Raw genomic sequence first — 20314 nt, 5'->3', positions numbered from 1 at the left:
CAGCCAGGCCTTGGTGTGCTAGAAGAACCAGCAGTAGCCAGCATGTGAGGGCTGGTGGGCAAAGGAGTGTGGCTCAAGAGAGAGTGACAGTGCAGGCCAGGCTCAGAGAGCGCCCAAGACCCGGGGAGCTTGGGCTTGCTCTAACCCACGGAAGGCAGGTGCTGGGGAGCTGAACCCCAGCTCCTCTGCAGCTCACACATGCTGCCGTGGAAGCAGGGAAAGCGTGTGCAGCAGCCCCTGCATGAAGGCCGAGCTGCTGGGCCAAGACGAGAGGAGAGGAGGGAGGAGGCACAGAGCCCCGGTGCTGGAGAGGAGGAGCGCCGGTGGTGCCAACAGGTGACACGAGGCGTCAGCAGGAGGACAAGGGCACCTCCAGGCGCTGGACCCCAGTGCGGGCTGAGCTGGGTGGCACTGACCGCACAGGAGCCTGCCCAGTGGGTCTGCCTGGAAGCCCGGGAGGCGCGGGTTTTGGCTTCCTATGAGGGGCGGTGGGGGGACGTCAGCCTTCCTTTACGGAAGAGTAGAGTCTGAAGGGCCTTTGGAAAGTGGAGGGACCACCAGGAGTCTGCATGCAGGGCCAGGGGAGCAGGAGACCCTGTGCCATCCTTGTCACCCAGGATGAGGGCAAGGGACGCCGAGGACAGAGGAGGCCCAGGGCTCCTGAGAGTCGGCGTGGCCCCAGGCTGAGCCTAACACAGGAGCTTCAGGCCAGGGAGACAAGCGCTTCCCAAGGAGGAGGTGGCAGCCACGGCGGCTTCCAGGACGCAGCTCAAAGGGCCGCCTCCGGTGCTTCCTGGAGACATGCCCACTCAGGATCCGTGAGCCTTGGAGGGCACCACCGTGAGACCCCCATCTGAGCGAACCAGCCGCACCAGATGCACAGCTGTGGCACACCTTGGGAAACCGAGGCCCAGAGCTGCAGAGCGCTGGGAGTGTGGGGTGGGCAGGGTTCAGGAGCAGCAGGGAGGTGCCGGCTGCAGCCCAGCACCTGCAGGCGAGGGAGGCCGCAGGGAGGCTGGGCACCGGGGGGGAGGCGCCATGGGCCTGGCACACGCCACGCCTGATGCCTGACAAATACACAGGCTTTGGCCTGACGCGGCTCCGAGTTTTATTTTCAAAGGAAGAGCAGGTCGGAGCTAATGGTGGAGACGGCCAATGCAGACAGAGCACCGAGGACCCCCAGGGGTGGGGCCTGGGGCGTTCGGGCCACAGGAGCGTCCTCGGGTGGGCCACCTAGACCTGGCTGGGGGGAGGGACTTGGTGTGAAAGCGGGTCCCGCCCGTGGGTCCCAAGGACACTCTCCCCGTAGGAAAGGCTGCCCGCGCACCCCAGTCCTAACGCCGGCTGGAGGCCTGCAGGCGTGTCTTGGCCTGCGCTCGCTCATCGCGGGGAATAAAGCACAGGAAGCCCGTTGCTGGCTCAGGTCCAGACGCCTTTCCCCTCCTGGCAGCTTGATGCCTCCGTCCGACGTGCACACGCCTTCCCCACAGGAGGCGGCTGGGCTCCTGCGTGTCTGGTGTCAGTGATTATGTTGTTACAGCGTCACCGTATTTTTGTCTCTGGAAAACTCGAAAATGTTAATACGTATTATGACATTTGTGATTACAGTGGAGGAGGAAACAATTCCTGGATTTAGAAAACAAACGGAAGCCTTCCTGCCCGCATGGCTGCTGGCTGCGTCACGGAGACGGCCTGCGCATCCGCAGGCTGTCCCGCGAGGGAAGCCGCTCGACCTGCGTTCTGGCTTGGAGACGTCGCTGACCCTCTGAGGCCTGGCTGGCAAGCTGCTGGTGGAAAAGGAACACAGTCACTCCCCAGCTGTTCTGTGGCAGGACAGCGTGTTAAATTTAGACCATTAAATAGTTCTGGAAGCAAAAGAGCAGGTGGCAGAGGATCTCCAAGGCAGATGGCACCTTTTAATGTCTGTCTATCTATCTATCTTGCTCCTCGAGATTCCCACTGCCCACGCACCCTTCCCCTTTCTCCCCCGGCACAGAGACACGCGGTAAAAACCAGCAGGATCACTCTTCAAAGAAGAGTCACTCCGTCCACCCCATCCTGTGGGGCACCTCCGGGGCTCAGTCGGTTCCAGACCCACACCTCGCCCTGCCTGGCCCCAGGTCAGAGCAGGACCCTGGTCCAGGGGCTGCAGGTCGGGGCAGCGCCACGCGACCCCATCCCAGGCAGCTCCGGGGAGCCTCCCTGCCGCCATCCGCAATCCTGCCTCTCATTCTGCCTGGACAAACAGCTTGTCCTCCTCGACCACTAAGGAGTGGACGCGACACTGGAGACCTCTCCCGGAAAGCTCCTCTGCGACCTGAGCCCGGGTCTGAGGGAGCAGACGGAAGCCAGCAAGTGTGGTGGGAGGTCACCCTGCCCGCCCTGCCCACCCGCCTCTCCGACACCCGCGGCCACCCCAGTCCACGCCATCAGCACAAGGGGCCGGGCCACGGTCTGGATGTGAGGCGTCTCCGAGCTCCTGGGTTAACGCAGGCACGGTCAGAGGGGAAAGGGCTGCCCTGTGACAGCTGCCACTGCCCGGCCCGGCCGAGTCCGAAGGACTGACGGGTGGTGACGAGGCGGGGCATGTGGCTGGAGGAGGCGGGTCACTGAAAGGGCTGGTTTGCTGGGGCCCCTTCCCCTCTCTGATTCCTAGTTCCACCTGCTGAGCCGCTTTCCTCCTCCACGACCTGCCGCCATGTTCTACCTCAGCTCGGGTCCAGACTGTGGAGCTGGCCGACCGCGGACTGAACCTCTGCCACCGTGGGCCAAGACAGACCGCTCCTCTGAAAGCTGTTCTTGTCGGGTCTTCCAGTCACAGGGACACGCAGCTGAGTGACTGCCCGTGTCCTCCACCTAACGCTGCCGGACCTCACAATCTAGCTCAGGAGCAGACCTGAGTGGCAGAATTCAGTCCTGTGACCACAGAGAGCAGCTCTGCTCGCCTAGCAGCGGGACGGTGGCCCCGAGGGCGGGCCCTGGAGCCAGCTGAGTTCACCTCAACCGACCGACGTATGCAGAGCAGCCAGGATAGAAAGACCAGCCCTGCATGCAGGCTACCTGTGGCCAGGAGGGGGACCAGCATGTGGACAGACTCCCCTGAGCAGAAGGCTGACAGGGCCCCGGGCACCCAGGAGCAGTGCCGGGTGGGCCGAGTGACAGCCCAGGAGGGGAAGCTGGCTCCCCGGAGGAAGCTCTGCTCCACCTGGAGGGCAAACTACCCAGCCTGAGGCGCCTGGCCCTCCTCCAGCAGAGCCTCTTTCCTTCAGGGCTCCCGCGGATGGAACGTGCTCTGCAGGGGAGCCCGCCTGCACCCCGCCACAGGCCCTCAGTTCCCGGGTGCCTGCCCCTGGCACAAGCCAGGATTTCCTGGGAAGCACTGCTGGTGTGTGCGGCAGGGTCACTTTATCATAGGACTGTCCTGGGCCGTGGGACACAGGCTGCTTCCCCAGCCTCCACCCACAGGATCCCAAGAGCAGCTCCTGAAGTTCTGACAACCCAGCCACTGTCAAATACCCCAGGACAAAAGTGCCCCTGTTGAGAACCACTGGCCCCTCAGCCTGGCCTCTGAGGCCGTCTAGCTCCTGCCACCAAGCTGAGGGCGTAAGTGAGCCAGCATGGCAGCCTCTCTCACCTACAGGAGGAGCCATCGCCTTGGGGCAGACCTAGGTGGCTGGCCGCTGGACACACCAGAGGTGCCATGTTCATGGCATCCCTTCCCACATGCAGCTGACTTCACAAGACCCATGTTCTCTGTCCACTGCTCCAGGGCCCCCACCGAGCCTCCCAGGGACACTCTGTCCTTCTCCTGCCCCTTGCAGTCCACCCATTTTAAGGGGTGCCAGGAATTTCCCTGGGAGACTCCTTGAGCAGGTCATTCCACGGGTGACCAAGGGTGGCCTGGAGACAGCCCAGCTGGAGCAGCCCGGCCCAGAGCTGCCCGCAGTCTCCTGTGAGCCTCGCTTCTGAAGAAGCTTTCCAGGGAAATCCTGGCTGGCCTCGGTGTGCTCCTGCATGTGGCCGGAGGAGATGCCCTGGACAACACTGCGGGCGGTCACACCTCCAGTGCCCCTGCTGGGCAGCCCGGGAGAGCTGCAGAGCCTGTGCTGCCTCGTGGCCCACAGCTCAGGCGAGCTCCTTGGTCCTGGTCCACCCCGACTGTTCAACGTCACATTCACTCTCCGCCAGAGCACGCCTCCAAGGCCAGCACGGCCACTTTGGCAGAGGCCTACAATCCTGACGCTTGACCTCTTCCAACTGAGCGCATAGTGTGGCTGATTCTCTTACAGAACCTTTAACAAGGCAAACACGGATGCGTGCTGACGTTTATTATGTCATCTCCTAAACCTACAAGACACAGAAGGGGAAGCCCCTCGGCAGGCACAGCTTTGGGTTCTAAGATGAACTTCCTGTGAATTAGCGTCACCTGGAACTGTTGGTGGCCGGACGGGTTTCAGACAACGTCCTGCACAGCTGTGGTCTGTGTCCACACAGGGTCAGCCATACACTCATCTCCCCCCATACTCCAGGTGCAGTCCACTCACATGAGGAAATGGAAATAGGATTTTTGTTTTGAGAAATCATTGACCAAATATTCATCAAACCGACATGGAAACTCAGAATGCCAAAGCCCCACATTGAGGAAGACCGTGTCAGATCTACCAGAAGAAAAGGTCAACAGGCCGGAAGCACGCCACACAACGCCAAGAAGCCGCGAAACCAGCCGTCTCCCTACCTCTGGGTGAGTGAGACCATCTCCTGACCTACGAGGGAGGGTGCAGGCTGAGCGTCCCTCACCCACAGAGCTGGGGACACAGACGAGGAGACGCTTGGGGCGAGAGCCACGCCTGGACAGGGAGTTCATTCACACTGCATGTGGCCATTCCACACTTGGCCCGAGTAACTTCACACCACAGTTGTTTAATAGTTTTGTGCCAGAAACAAATCGTTCTGGTGTGGAAACGTCCACCGGTGGCACCTGCCAGCCTCCAGAGCCGTGGACTCGGGAACATCAGATTGTGCACCTTCAGAAGCGGGAGGCCATGTCATGTGGGTCTGCTGTCTTTCAGGAATTCCAACCCAGGGGAGCCACTCAACACCAACACAACATGGCCACACACAGGAGTGGAGGCCAGCCTGCTCTGCCCTCACCATGCTACAGTGCAGCTGAGGAAGCCAGCACCCCAGGGGACGCCGGGACCCCGGCACACTGACTCCAGTCCACAGAGACACGTTCTGCAGTGAAGGCAGGAGGGGCGGAGCTGCACCCAGCCCAGGACCCCCTTCCGTCTCCTCCCAAGCCCCACATCGACAAATACCAGCAACTCCCAGAAAGCCTGAGTGTCCACCAGCTGGACCCCCGGACTCTGCAGCAAGGACGATGGCCCACAGTGCCAAAGCTCCAGGACCCTGTCCATCACAGCCCTCGACCTCCGTCCCAGCCCAGGCCCCAGGAGTGGCGAGTGGTTCAGCGTGGGGCCCTGGTGCCACGCTGGCTCAGAGGCAGGGCTGCTCTTCCTGTTTCAGGTGTCCCACGCGAGAAAATAACAAAGGTCTGGGGCCACACTCCTCCAGACTGCTGCCCACACCACCCAGAGTCCTGGGGACGTCTCCTTCCTTCACACACAGGCAGAAGGTGCCGAGGTGGGCCAGCGAGGCCTGGCTCCTGGGGCACCCGGGCACACCCGGGCGGTCTGACATTGAGCAGACCCTGCGTGACCTCAGAAGAACGGCCAGCAGGTGCCACAGCGCATGCATCCCTGGCCACAGGCAGGGACCAGAAAGCGGAGCCAGCAGGCCCTGCCCCTCACCCACGGAGGAGTCTGCCGGCAGCCGCGCGGTCTGTGCCTACCTGAGAAGGGGGCCGTCCGGAGCGGTATTTTGATGGGTGCCAACGTCAGGAAGTGGCAGGGCTGTAGGCTGGAGGGAGACGGGCCGCGGAGTCCCTCAGGCTCCACGGAGACCATGGCGGCAGCGGCGGCCGCGGCAGCAGCCGCGAAGGCAATGCTGGGACCGTTGCTGATGGGCTTCAGGCTGCTATGGCAACCACCTGCGGAAGAGGGACAGGTCAGAACGGGATGTGCAGTGTCCACGGTGCCAGGCGCCTGTGGCTCCATGTCAAGCACCACCACCCACCAGGAACACCAGCACCAGCTCCCTTTGGAGAAAGCCACCGAGTGCCATCGTCCCCAGAGGGAACGCTGGCCAGATGACCGTGCACCTGCTCACACCCCGCGTGGTGTCCAGGGCACTGCAGAGCCGACGGTCACCCGGATGAGCAGGACGCCTGCACCTGGACAGAAGCAGCTTAGCTGCCATGTGCACACATGACGCACCTCATCAGAAAGGTCGCAGTGGGCCAGGTGCAGTGGGCACACCTGTGATCCCAGAGACTAAGGAGGCTGAGGCAGAAGGATCACAAGGTTGAGGACAGCCTGGGCAACTTGGTGAGACCCTGTCTCCACGCACAAAATCAAAAAGGCTGGGGAAGTGGCTCAATGGTGAAGTGCCCCTGGGTTCAATCCTCAGTATGCAAAAGGAAGAAAGGACCAGGAAGCCATGGCGACAGGGCAGTCACTGGGACCACGTGTGGGTCACACGCATGAGGTGGGGAGGACTTGCTGAAGGGCAGGCGGGGCGTCCAGAGTGCAGGGCCCGGCTTGTGGCTGCAGGAAGCAGCCAGCCACCTGGTGGCAGTGGGGAAGCCAGCACCATCTCAGCGCAGACTCGCGCCACCAAGGCGGCACCAAAGAGGGACAGTCAGGGCCACACGATGACTCACGAGGCAGTTAAGTGACGAAACAGGCTAGGAAAGCACCTTGGCACCACACTGCAGTCACGCGGTCGACCACCTCTGTGGGATGGACAAGGAGCGGGCATGCTCCTCTTGCAGGGCCAGAGTGAAGGACCAAGTAGGACACAGGCTGTCCCAGGCACGGGCCTCTGGGTGGGGGACACACAGCCTACGCTTCTCTTATGTATTTGCTTTGTGTTATAGGCTGATGGGCATGAGGGGAAAAGCAGAGAAGGTGGATCCACAGCTAGGAAGTGAGTCTCCGTCTTCGATGGTTGGTCAGGAGGGCGTTCACTGGAGGGCACATGGTAGGGTCTGCCTGGGCTCTGGGGTGGAGCCACTGGCTCCTGGAAGAGAGGGCCATGGAGAAACAGCAGGAAGTGCAGAGGCCCTGTGGCAGATGCCTGCCCTGTGTGTCCAGGAGGAAGGTGGAGTGGGCAAGGGAAGGTGTGGGAGATAGCAAACGGGGCTGTCCGGGGCACCAGACAGTGCAGGTGGACACAGGTGTGGGGTGACTTGGATTTCCACTTGGCACGAGCAGGCACCGAGGGATCAGGGCACGGAGCAGGGGAGAGCCAGCTCTGGCACTCGTGTGGATGTCCTGGGATAAGACAGGGGGCGGGGCTCAGGTCAGCACAGGCCCAGGGACACATCCAGATGCGGGGGGAGAAGCTGGAGGCTTGTAGAAAGCAGGAGGCGCTGAAGCCAGACGTGTTTAGAGAGCTGCCCTGGAACAGGCCAGCCTTGAACGCGGACACGCTGAGGGCAGAGCAACGGCCGTTCTCGCCTTCCTGTCTCCGTATTTTCTAAACTCCCTTGATGGACACACATGGATTAAAACTTTGATTTGGTTTTTTATCACGTGGTGTTGGTGTAGAGATGGAGCAGGAGGTGCAGGCTCAGTAGTTGGCCGCCCCTGTTGGCGCCTAGCTCTGCTGTGCTGCGTCTGCACAGGGGCAACCTCAGTGACCCGCAGTTACTCACTGAGGCCCACGGTTTCCCGCGGGATCCCCCATTGGTGCCAAACACCCTGCGGGTCGACAGACGCGCAGTGACACGTATCCGCCATCACAGCCTCACACAGAGTTCCACTGCCTCAGAAACCCCTGCTCCACTTCCCACCCTCCTCCAACCCCTGCAGCCACGGGCCTGTCTTCTGAAGATGCAGTCTTCTTTCCAGAAGGCCCTGTGATCAGAACCAAGCCTCGCATGGCTGTTCCAGACCAGCTTCTGCGCTTAGCAACAGGCACTTAACTTCCTTTCATTCTTCCACTTAGCAGGGTGCACGTAAACTCCCTTCGCGTCCCCTACGGCTTGACAGCTCATTCCTGTTTATTGCTGAGTAGTATTTCATTCTAAGGATGCAGCACTGTTACCCACTCACCCCTGAAGGACGTCTTGGTTGTTTCCAAGTGTTAGCAATTATGAATAAACTGCTACAAACAGCTGTGCACAGATTTTAATGTGGACATAAGTTTTCAACTCCTCTGGGTAAAGACCAAGGAGCGAAATTGCTGGGGCACACAGTAAAAGCATGTGTAACTTTGTAAGAAACTGCCAGCTCTTCCAGGGGCTGTGCTGTTATGCCCCCACGGCCACGAAGAGTCCTGCCTGTGGCACTTGCTAACCCAGTTCTGGGCTCATCCATTCCATAGGGTGTCCTGGTCCCCAGTTCTGGGCTCTTCCTTTCCACTGGGTGTCCTGGTCCCCAGTTCTGGGCTCATCCTTTCCACTGGGTGTACTGGTCCCCATCACAGCCATGTGTGGATTGAGAGTCAGAAAATACGTGCTGTTGAAAACACTACCCTCAATAACAAAACGCCCCACAGAAAATTCGACGTAGCATAAGCGAGGTGTAACGGTCCCTCTGGCCGCCCCCTGAACCCCGTGACTTTGCTGCTGTCCTCTGCTGGCATGGCCCGTCTGTGCTAGCACTGCCTGATGATCACACTGCAGGCTGGCTTCCCCATGAGATGTCACCAAGAGACAATCCCTCTACCGTTGAGCAGCCGGCTGCAGCCCAGAGCCCCCTGCTCCTGGGGTGGAAGTGCCACATAGACCTGCTGTACCCTTCTAAGTGCCGTCCACATGAGCAGCCCGGCAGAGAGCACCAAGCCCACGGTGGACACCTGTGTGTGTCACCTGAGATCAGCCAGGGCACACCCTACAAGCACCGGGGTGGGCAGTATCAGCTGAGCACATCAGCACACACGAGAGCCCCGTGCCAACGCCTCCTGCTCACTGTGGCTCCTCCCCTCGGGAAGTCTACACTGCTTCACCACAGAAGGCCTACTGCTGGTGCCCTGCCCAGTACCCCTCGAAGCAAATGGCAAGGGGAGTCCCCAGGGCTGGCCAGGAAGCCGTGGCCTCAGAGGACCGCCTGGTCCCAGAGCTACTGGAAGCCCCCACCGGGGAGGGCCGCAGGGGTGGGCAAGGCATGCAAAGACCTTCGGGCCCCAAGCTGGCCCTTCATCACCCAGGACCCACGTCCTGCCCAGTCCAGGAGCCCTGGGAAGCAGCCCTGGAGAGAACCCTGTGTGGATACCTGACTCATGCGCACAGCAGGACTCACAGGCGGCCCGGCACAGGGACCAGCAGCAACAGGCCTCTCTTCCTGTCGCCACAGGAGGTGCTAGAGTGAGGCTGGGGGAGGACGAGGGGCCAGGCCTGGAACCCTGGCTGCAGACGGGGAGGAGCTGAGCAAGGCACGAAACAGGAAGGAGAGGTCCACGTCTCGCTGGCCACACGTAAGAGGACACCTGTACCGGGATCCAGCACAAAGGCTGGCCAGAGCAGGCAGTTCCAGGTCAAAGGCCCAAGTGAAGTTTCAGGCCTGACCAGGCAATTACAGGGATGTGCCTGGTGAGCCTCCAGGACACCTGTCTACCCATGCCAGGTGGCTGCAGGCCAGGTACCTGGAAGGCTCCTGGGGGGCAGCAGAAGGACGCGAGCCCTGGGGGCAGGCTCAGTCCCAGGACGAGGTGCGCCTCGCTGGGTGACACCTTCACTCCTGGTCTCTCCATCAGAGGCCTTAGGCCCAGGGCATCTCCAGGAACCTCTGCAACGGTCTCCTCCTGGGTGGGGCCTGGAGTCAGTCCACCCTGCTCCTCCTGCTCCTCCTGCTCTTCCTGCTCTTCTTGTTCCTCCTGCTCCTTCCGCTCCTCCTGCTCCTTCTGCTCTTTCTGGGTGGGGCCTGGAGACAGTCCACCCTGCTCCTCCTGCTCCTCCCATTCCTCCCATTGCTCCTGCTCCTCCTGCTCCTTCTGGGTGGGGCCTGGAGACAGTCCACTCTGACTCAGGACGTGGGCATCTCTGCCCCAGCTCTTTCCTTTGGCCTCTCCTGCTGCGAGTCCATAATCCTGAAGGAGCTTTATGTCCAGGATTCCCCACAAGAGAGGCCAGAGTCCAGGAGGCCTGGGCCCACACTGCTCTGTGGGGAGGGAAGGGCAAGGGAGCGGGGAGCCAGCACCTCCTCCGGTTTCCGTCACCTATGCCCTCCAAGGGGGTCAAGGCTGACACCTGCATTTTCCGCTTGTGTTTTAATGGCTCTCTGACACCTGGCAGCTCAGCTGCCTCTGAGCCCACCTGAGCTCCGGATGGCTGAGTCGCCCAACTCAGAACCTCTCCCAGGGTACACTGGAGACCGGGGGTCCAGCGGGTGGGCCTTCCCTTCCCTGTCCCGCGTTGCTGGCCACACGCCTCAGAGGCTGGCAGTGGTCTGCTCTACGCCAACAAGACCTTCAAACACAACCTTTCAAACACGCCACGCCACAGGGAGCGGCAGTGGACATCCAGAGCAGGCCCGTGGGTGGACACGGGGCTGGGTGCTTCTGCTCGGTGAGATGGGCCCGCTGCAGGACCTCAGAGATGCACTGCCGGTGCCTGTTTTGAAACAAATTTGATCCATCATTCAGAATGAAGATGACCTTTAGCAATGAACAGGAAAATAACTAGAGTGTTTTAAACAGATGTTAAGGTCAGAGTGTTTTGTAGATGGAAGTGTGAAAATATTTTTATCACTGTGTGATTTTTGTTGGCAAAAATCATCTGTCAACTAAAAACACAAGCAAGCCTGCCTTCCAAATCTGCCTTCAGATGGAAGCTTGGAAGGAGTCCTCCTCACCTGCCCTGAGGCCCCCTGGCTGCACATGGAAGTGGAACTCTCTGATTCCCACCAAGGCAGCCCACGCAGAAGGCGAGCGATCAACACCAACAAAATGATTTTCACAACTGGTGGCTGAGCTGGAAGCATGAGGTCCTGTCTTGCTAGAGGCTTCCTGGAGCTTTGGCCTTGGGGACTGTTTTAGTCGGCTGTTTCACTGCTGTGACTAAATGACCTGACCAGCACAATTACAGAGGAGGAAAGTTTTATTTGAGGGCTCATGGTTTCAGAGGTCCTAGCCATAGAAGGCCGGCCCCATTCCTCAGGGCTCCAGGTGAGGTAGAACATCATGGGAGAAAAGAGTGGCAGAGGGAAGCAGCTCACATCATCAGGAAGCAGAGACTCCACTCTCCAGATATAAATATATACCCCAAAGCCACGCTCAATTCCCACCTCCTCCAGCCACCCCACCACTTCAATTATCCCATCAGGGGTGAACTCACTGGCTGGGCTGAGACTCTCACAACCCAGTCACTCCACCTCTGAACCTTCCTGCACTGTCTCGCACGTGAGCTTTTGGGGGACAGCCCACCTCCAGCCATGACAGGGACCCTCAACCTGAAGCCATCACCAAGCCCCTCGCGGTAAGCAGTGCCTGGCCCGGAGCCCCCGACATGCCTGCACACTGAAGCCACAGCGTGCCAGGACGCCGGGACACTGCAGGGTGTGCAGGGCCCTGCTGGCAGGAAGGGCACGGCCACCTCCTACTTCCCTCCTCCTCCTGCCCTCCCCGCACCTGCGAGGCACACAGCCAGAGCCTCTGCACACCATCCTCACGCAGCACTGGACCTGGAACACGATGGGGCAGCAGGCACCCAGGCCAACAGCCCAGCACCCTCGGGTTCCTGCTGACGGAGGACAGCAGCCAGGAAGCACAGGCCACCAGGGAGCCCGGGGCAGCTGCACCCCCCCCCCCCCCCCGAGCGCATCTCAGGCCAAGTTGGAAGATGAGCCAGCGCTCAGTAAATTGTGTCGACTGGTAACTAACGATAATAACGTGCTTCCCCAAAGGACTGCGGCAAATCCCCTCATCGAGCAAATAGTGAGATAAGATAGGTCCAGCCAGAAAACCTGCTAAGCCAGCTGAGAGATACACCAGAACTGCTGTCCCACAAGGATCACTTACAAAATCGATGTTTCCAGAAGAACAGTCACTAACTGTGCACGTCCCTCGAAGACAGCTGGAGGAGGGCATGAGGCAGGGCTCCAGAGCACTGTGCTCACCCCCAGCCCTTGGCCACGATGGCCACCTCCACCCTCTGCATCACTACTGCCTCTCCACCTGCTTCTCCAGCTACCAGCTGACAAGGAGCTTGGCCGGGTCACCTACAGCACGTGCTCCGCCTGAGTGCGTAGGATAGCTGCCAGCAGCCTGTTGAGGCTCAGGGACAGGAGACTCACACCAAGGCCACGGTCAGCAGCAGCACCTGCTTGCCCTGGTTGGGCCCGACAGGCCCAAGTCCCACTTTGCGGGCTGGGCTGCCCACCCGGGTGAAGACGCTCCTCCCCGTCTGATACACCTGAGGATGAGCACTTCTTGAAGGGGCTCCTTGGCATCCCCGAAGCCCCTTGACAGTGCACAGAGGGGTCAGGTCACGAGCAGCAGGACTGCTTAAGACTCTGTGGCCTGGGCATCGCGCGAGGGCAGCAGGCTCTGCGGTAGACCCTCTGACCCGGTCACACTGCTGCCGATCCCTCCAGCTCCTGCCTGCCAGAGCCTGCAACCACCTAGAACGCGATTCCGCAGAGGGAAGGAAAGAGGGTGCTGTCTACGGGAACTGGGATGGTAGGCTGGCAGGCAGGCAGGCGGAGCAAGCTAAGCTGGCACCATGCCACTCAGCGTACCCATAGGTTGGGTGGCACCCTGGGCTCCCTGCCCTCTGGCCACACTAAGAACAGCCAGGCCTAGGCCCTTGGACTCTCCTGCACTCTGAGAAAGCAGGTGACAGAGAGGACTGGGCAGGCAGGACCCTCACTTGACCCAGACCTCTGTCACTGCCAGAGGCATGCCAGCCTTGGAGAGGAGTTGCTGGCACTGGGGCTCCTGGGCCCCAGGAGGAGTTGTCGGACACCACGCTGGGGATCATGGCCACAGAGCAGGAGAGAGGATAAGGACTGGACATCAGCAGAGACCAGGCTGGGCCTGCCACATCAGTCTGCAAGGACACCGCTGTGGGCGAGGACTTCCAGGACTCAAGGTGGCCGAGTGTCAGGTGAACAGCAGACGTGGTGAGTCCTCCAGGAAGAAGGGATCTGAGGAGCACCAGTGGTCACCCTCTCCACACACACAGAAAACAGCCACCCGCAGTCCACAGTCGGCTCAGCAAGCGACCCAGCCTGGGGAGACCCCGCGGGTCCTACTCCTACCAACAGGCAGCTGTGTCTGCAAAAGACTGTTGGAAGAGGCACAGGCGTCAGGCACACAGGACACAGGCAGGGGCACATGGGGAGGCCAGTCTGGGGCCTGGCAGTCGTGTGGCTGTGACGTGTGACATGCAGAGGGCTGAGGCGGAGCTGGCAGAGAGACCACCTCGACAGATGGGCTCCTGTCCGTTCCAACCCCGAGGGCATCGTGCTCCTGAGCTGGAGGAAGGAGGGGACATTTCTGAAGAGGACAGTGCTGGGCTTTGGTGGTGGCTCTCCTGCGACGGAGACATCCAGTCCCTCTAGGTAACTGGCTGCTGTGCAGGGAGGCGAACTCGCAACTGGGCGATCGTTGGCCGCACTCACCAGACCCCCCCACTTGCTGAGCGGTGGGCTTCACAGCCAAGCCCTCGCTGGCCTCCTCAAGCACGCTCCATAATTATCCTCCCTGCCCTCCCGGGCCCCAACGGGCAGAGAGTGTCCCTGGGATGGGTGACCCTTGACAACCTGTCCTTCCCTGTCCACTCCATGCAGGATGGAGGCAGCACTCCCAGCCAATCTCCTCGCCAGCGGGGCAGCACCGGCCCCCTAAGCTCCGGCCTGGGCTGTTGGGGGCAGGGTGGAGTCCAGGTGCAGGCCTCGGCACTAGGCACAACCTCGCCCGAGTTCCCTCTCTGCACAATGGCCTCCATGATGTTTAAAGAGCCAGTGGTCACGGCTCGGCTTGCAGCTCCTGTTCCCTCCTCCCCCCAGAACTCCACCTGCCGCTTCTCTGGGCTGGCAACACGGTGGCCTTGGAGGCTGCCCCCATCCTGTGTCTGCAACTCCCTGGACACCCAGGTCAGCTCTGAGGCACAGGAAGGAGCCACGATCGGCCCCCACAATGGCTCCCGCCACTGATAACTTTTCCCTGCAGAATCTCCCTTAGAAGAAGCAAGACGGAGGAAGAGAGTGGCCAACTGTTGCTGAAAGCTGTACACCAAGAAACACGCTCATAGTAGATCTAGAAGAAACACATTCACAATCTAAGAAACCAAAAGGAAACAAGCAGGAATGGGCGAGAAGAACGTGCCTGAGGAGGGCGCCAGTCCATGGCCGCCTGGCTCCACTGCTCTGGGTCTGCAGGTGGCAGGACAGCCCAGTGGAAGGAGCTGACTGAGAGAAGCTGCTCAGCTCACAGCAGCCAGGAAGCAGAGAGAGAGCAAGGTGCAAAGTTATGCCCCAGTCACCTCCTTCCTCCAGCCACCCTGCCTGCCTATGGTCACCACCGGTACAGAAGTCCTTCCAAATTATTAATCCATCAAAGAGACCAACTAAGCTGGGCAGGGTGGCTGTAATCCCAGGGACTTGGGAGGCTGAGATAGGAGGTTGCAAGTTTGAGCCCAGCCTCAGCAAAGTAGTGAGACCCTCAGCAATGTAGTGAGACCCTGTCCCAAAATAAAAAATTAAAAGGTAAAAAAGGCTGGGGATGTAGATCAATGGGAAAGCACTCCTGAGTCTAATCCCCAGTAACAACAACAAAAAAAGTGGACTCATCTACTCACTAGGCTATGGCCTTCACAATCTAATCACCAGCTTATTGGGACCTCCTATCAGAACCCTAACACTGGCTTCACATGGAGCCAGGGGTCAGATCTGACTCTAGACCTAAGGATAACCAGGTCCACACTCTCTTGGATCCTCCATCGGGGTTCACGGTGACAGTGTGGACCACCGCAGACCTACCCTGGCTCTGTGTTTCCATGACTTCCAGCCCCCAGGCTGTCCCAAGGACACATGAACTGCGGGTGAAACCGGGCCCCCTCCTGGAACCTGACCCAGGGAGTGCACACCAGCTGCTCTGCAGTGCCGTCTGCAAATGAGGTGCCTCCACTTCCCCTACGCCCACACTGTGGGCCATGCCCTTAGAGCAACGGTGCAGGCCACACTGCCCGAGTCCTGCCCAGGGGCACCTCTGCAACACCCTTTGAACCCAAGACCCCAGTGAGCCCCACAGATCCAGATTCGGGCCTCCCTCTGAACATGACTCCTCTCCCCAGCGTCCCTCCCCCCAATGGACCCAGAGAAGCCTGTCTCGGGCAGCGGGTCTCCAGCAACAGCATGGGCAAAACAGTGCCCAGAATCCCCCCACTCAGGACCTTCTAGAAAATAAGGACATAACACCAAGTGTTATTCCCAAGGGAGAGCAAGCGACCAAGGAAGGTGTCCAGCTAAACTTCCTGAATGAAGAAGGAACAATTTATCAAGCAATGTGCCACAGAGAAACCCACTGTCCTATCTAATGTGCCTGTTTCTCCTCTGCCTGGTGTGTCGGGAGAGTGGCCAGCATCTAAGCTCTACTGGGGTCAGTGAGGAGGACATCGCCGCTATTCTGCTGCAGCAGTAGGCAGCTGGTCCACCCAGTAGACACTAGAAAGGAAAGAGCCTGGCAGTGTAGAAGCACCCCATTTTTATGTTCTGCAGAGATCATTCTGTCTCTTCAAAATGACACACAGGTTGCAAAACTGGAGCCCGTAGGAACTGATGGAGTCCATGCAACAACCATCCTCCAGGGACACTGGCTCAGGGTGAGGTGGTCCACCCCATCCCCACCCGCATGCCTCGGCTCTGCCACGCAGCCCACCCCATAAAGGCTGAGACTGGGAGATCCACTCGTCACGGTGCTTAACCTCTCCCAAAGCCCTTCTCGTCTCCTGCATCAGCGCTCTGTCACTGCTTTGTAGGCACGACTCCTTTGTGCACAGGACCTGTGCAAAGGGCTGGTGTCATCCAGTCCTGCTTCAGCCCTTGGAGGAACACTCTTCGCAGCAAGCTGCTACCTAGATTCCTCTCCTCCTTTTCCTTTCTGAAACAGGGGCTCAATGTGCTTCCCAGGCTGGTCTTGAACTTGTGGGTTAAAGAGGTACACCTGCCTCAGGACGTTGAGTAGCTGGGGCCACGGGTGTGCGCACCACACCTGGCTCTGGTTTGTTCTTTACTGGATGCCGCTGCAGTTCTGCACACAGGTTCCATGTCATGGAACGTCTTCCCCAGGGCTCCAGAGCTGGCACTCCTGCCAAGCAGAGATGTCCTGCCTCCCTTCTGCTTTCCCAGGGGAGCTGAGCAGAAATCTGGTGAGATCCACCTGCAGGGCTTGCCACTTACCAGCCATGGCGACTGTGGGCCATCTTCCTGTCCCAGCCATAATCCGGGTACCCCCAGACTGGACTGCTGCCTCGGTGGAGCTGGTGGGCTCAGAGCCCAGAGTGCAGCCCGAGGCAATGGGTGCTGACCCTAGAGACGAGGCTCCCTCCCTGGTCCTTGTCCCCACCTCCCATGATGAAAGGCTCTGCTTTCCCAGGTCTGCACTGGGTGGTGCAGCCAGGAGTCCTGTCCCTTCTCCCCATCACATCAGGACTCTCCGCTAGGTCTCCTCCTGCAGAGCTGAAGCGCTAAGTCGTGGTGGGTGTCTAGCCAGGACCCTGAGGCCATGGGCCCAAAGGGCCCCCAGGTCGCTGGTGCCAACAGCACCCATCTCCCATCCACTCTGGTGAAGTGGCTGTGTCCACGGCAGGGACACTGAGAGCCTCACACAGGAGAGTCGCTCTCCAGCCTTCGCGGCGTACAAGGTTGCAGGAGGAGGGCACGTGAGCTCTTTAATGCCGGGGGAGTCCACTCTGCTCTGCTCATCAGTTTAGGAATACTAATTTATTGTTATTTTTATGGCTTCATGTAACTCTGTGCACAATAATTTGAATATTCATTTTATTAAAACTAGAGATTAATTACACTACCCCAAAGAACAAATTGCCGCTAATACTCGGCGATGCAGACGTCCTGATTGCTGCAATGAAGCCAGTCAGAGGAGGCAAGGGGAAGAAAGGGCAGGGAAGCAACTCCCCTCACGGGAAGCAGCCGGTTCACAGGCACTCCCGGCCAGCAAGCACCATCAGCCCAGCGGCCACTGCAACCAGCACTGCAGAGGAGTCGGCTTCCTGGAATCAAGCCCATAAGGAAGGAGCCGGTGTGCAGCAGCCCAGGCTCAGGTGTCTGGGTGGAAGAGGACCGTAACAAAGTGCATGCACCCTGGCCAACCTGGATGCCAGGTTGGCTTGGAAGAGCCCAATTCCCCTAGACCACTTCCCACCAGAACCCAAGACCTGCCTACCTGTGCCATGCGCATTGATACCCTCCTGGGGCAGTGCTGTGCTCAGAGACACTGTGCATATGTAGGCATGTGAAGCGCATGTTAAGAGGAGACGACATTGGTCTCCCCAGGAGTTCATCCAGTGAGTGGCTTCAGTGGGTTAAGAGGCTGCCCCAACTCCTGCATCTCTCTGTGTGCTCCAGAGGGTTTCCCCTGGGGATCCAGCAGCACCCTCCACAGAGGACGCAGAAAGCAGGTCCGTCTGCTGCCAAGAAGAGCCACCTCTGTGCACCTTGATGGCACTAAGGAAGGTTAACCTTTTGCCCTAAAATAACTGTGACCACCCCCTAAAGCTGCAGTCGGCAGATTCCACTCCTAACAGGCAGCCGGCTCCTATTGACCTTGAACGTGGGACACAATCCCATTTGCTCAACAACAAAAGTTTTGTGGAGGGCTCCCTGATGCATTAAGCAATGTGCTGCTGCTTATCGTCACGTGACTGCTTTCAAGCCACTTCATTATGTGCGACCCACAGAGCCGCGCTCACCCCTCACCTGCCTGCTAATACCCCGTGGCAGTAATGAAGTGCAGGAAATGGTGCTCAGCCCGAATCTTCCTCTTCAGAGACGCAGGCAGACGGCAATGCAATCAAGCCACTGGCGGTCTTTAGGAACTTTGCGGCTTTGCTGTGCCACTCTTCGTTATGAAATTAACATGATTGAATGCCTCATAATTGAGACAGCAAATGTGCCCTCCTCGTCATCACCTGCCTGAGTGGCTCCGGTGCCGGCGCTCCCCAGGTAAGTGCACGCGCTGTTCACTCGCAGGTCAGCACGGTGGACACAGATAAACGTGTCCACTCGGGTGACTATTCCTCAGACCTTCCTGGGAAACAGCCTCCAGACCAGGGTTCCACGCATGTCCCTGGTGAATACATGCAGTGCTTGAAAAGGAGAATAGAAAACGGAAATCGTCAGGAGTTTGTCATCGTTTTCAGTGGCCCAGACAGGTCTCGCCGAATTTCTGCTTCAACGTGGCGTAATGCGGCACGACTGGGTCTGTCCCTGAGGACCTGGTGCCCTGAGAGAGACGAAGCCTGAGCTGTGGAGCTGAGGCACTGGGGGCGACGGGGGCAGCGCTTGCTGAGCTCAGAGCCTCTCACACCTGCAGACCCACCCGGGACCTTGCACAGCTCCTGACCCTGAAGGAATGGTGACCACGGAGGATGACAGGGGCTCAGCACTGGCAAGCCAGTCGGATGAAGAGACTGGAAGGTCGGGAGGGCTCTCGGTCGGTCTGAGCCCAGCACTCAGTGGTAGGCACTCCCTGCCGCGGCAGGCGCACTCCACAGCTGTGACGGCCCAGTCACCGCATTTGAAGGAGGACGGGAAACGTCCTGCAGGCCAGCAGGGCAGTGGCCTGACCCAGACCCACCACACCAGGCTCAGGGACGTCCATCCTCAGGCACTTCACAGTGTTCACGGGGCCCTCCCAAGTGGGGGCTCAGGGTCCCGTCTAAGGAGCAGTGGACAAGCCAACGGGAGAGTCAGGGGAGCAATCGGTGGCAGTGGGACAATGACCAGAGGGGGGCCACAGGGGCCAGGTGCCCCTCCTAAAGGGACACGGTCAGAGCGGCAAAGATCTTAACAAAGCAGGGTGAGCGACCATGAGAGCACCTGAGTAAAGGTGTCCCCGGCAGAGGTTCGTCCAAGCGGACGGCTAAGGTGTCCCGGCCAAGGTACGTCCACGGGGACAGCTCGCCACAAGACAGCAGCTTAGAGGACAGAGAGAAGCCCACAGAGGAGATCCAGGAGTGAGGGGAGGCCCATGGCCCAGCGCAGGGCTGGGGGTTCCCCGACACCTGGGGTTCTGATCAACCCTCGGGCTCAGCTCAGGAGCAAGGCGTAGGAGGGTGCTCATAGTGGCTCACCAGGGGCCCCTGGTCTCGCCTGCCCTCTGGACATCACGGTCCCTCTGGGGCTGGAAAGCTCAGGTGGTGCACTCCACAGCTGACCACCTAGCCGTAACCTGGCAGAGGCGCTTTGTCCCCTGGACACTTCTTGAATCCCTCACCTGTGAAACGGGGACAGATCCTGCCCCAGAGCACATCTGACCCCACCCTCACTGACATGGACACTGGACATTCATGGCCTTTTCATATGCAGCCTGACCACATGCTACCTGCCCAGCGACCACAACCTGGCCAGGCACCTGGCAGGGCAGGGGGCTGATCCTCCTGGACTGGTTCTCTCTCCTTCCTTTGGAATTTCATGGATTTCAGACTAACATGGCCCTGGTCTTCTCTCCCATCTGGGCACATTTCTGGTGAGGTGTAAGTTGTCTGGTCAAATGTCACTTTGTCCAGGGATCCCTCGCTTTGCTCCTAGTGAGGTGGGTTTTGAGCTGAAACCCAGCTCGTCCTGGGGAGCCTGGGCTGAGCCAGGTCTGGCGGAAACCACACTGAGGAGATGCCCGAGGAGCTGGGTACCTGTGCCCCTCACTGGGGCCTGCCCTGCCTACTCTCTGTCCTCCCTCCCTTACCTGTTCCCCACCTGCCCCTTGACAGCACCAGGGAAATGGCCCCTAAATAATCTGAACAAATGGAAGATGGGCTGAGCCTTAGTGGGTCTCAGAAGGCAGACTGTGGCCCCACTGTGGCCTCCCACTGCAAGGGCCGCTGTTCCCTCAGGGAACCTCAGGGGGTGGGCTTCTCCTTGGGCACCCTGGGATCATCTCAGCTACCTACTCAGCTCCACGGATGTCTGAAGCTGCATGGGAGGAGAGGCTGGCATCCCAGTGGACATGGTGCATGCTTAGCCACGCGTACACTCGGGCAGCCCTGGAGGGGCACCGTGATGGGGTCAGGGTG

General features: G+C 59.7%; 1 protein-coding gene across 2 annotated transcripts in view; it reads right to left on the bottom strand.

Moving 5' to 3' along the window:
- The window catches only part of TCERG1L (transcription elongation regulator 1 like), a 190542-nt gene that overhangs the window by 144781 nt on the left and 25447 nt on the right, over nt 1-20314 (bottom strand). For both annotated transcript variants that reach the window (XM_079137440.1, XM_079137439.1), the window contains exon 4: nt 5852-6049. In XM_079137440.1, the coding sequence (XP_078993566.1) occupies nt 5852-6049 (198 nt within the window). The remainder of the gene's footprint in view (nt 1-5851; nt 6050-20314) is intronic.

Source organism: Sciurus vulgaris (assembly GCF_902686455.1).
Source record: "Sciurus vulgaris genome assembly, chromosome: 4".
Lineage (NCBI taxonomy): Eukaryota > Metazoa > Chordata > Mammalia > Rodentia > Sciuridae > Sciurus > Sciurus vulgaris.
Note: the sequence above shows the minus strand (reverse complement) of the source record. Positions and strands in the feature narration are given on the sequence as shown.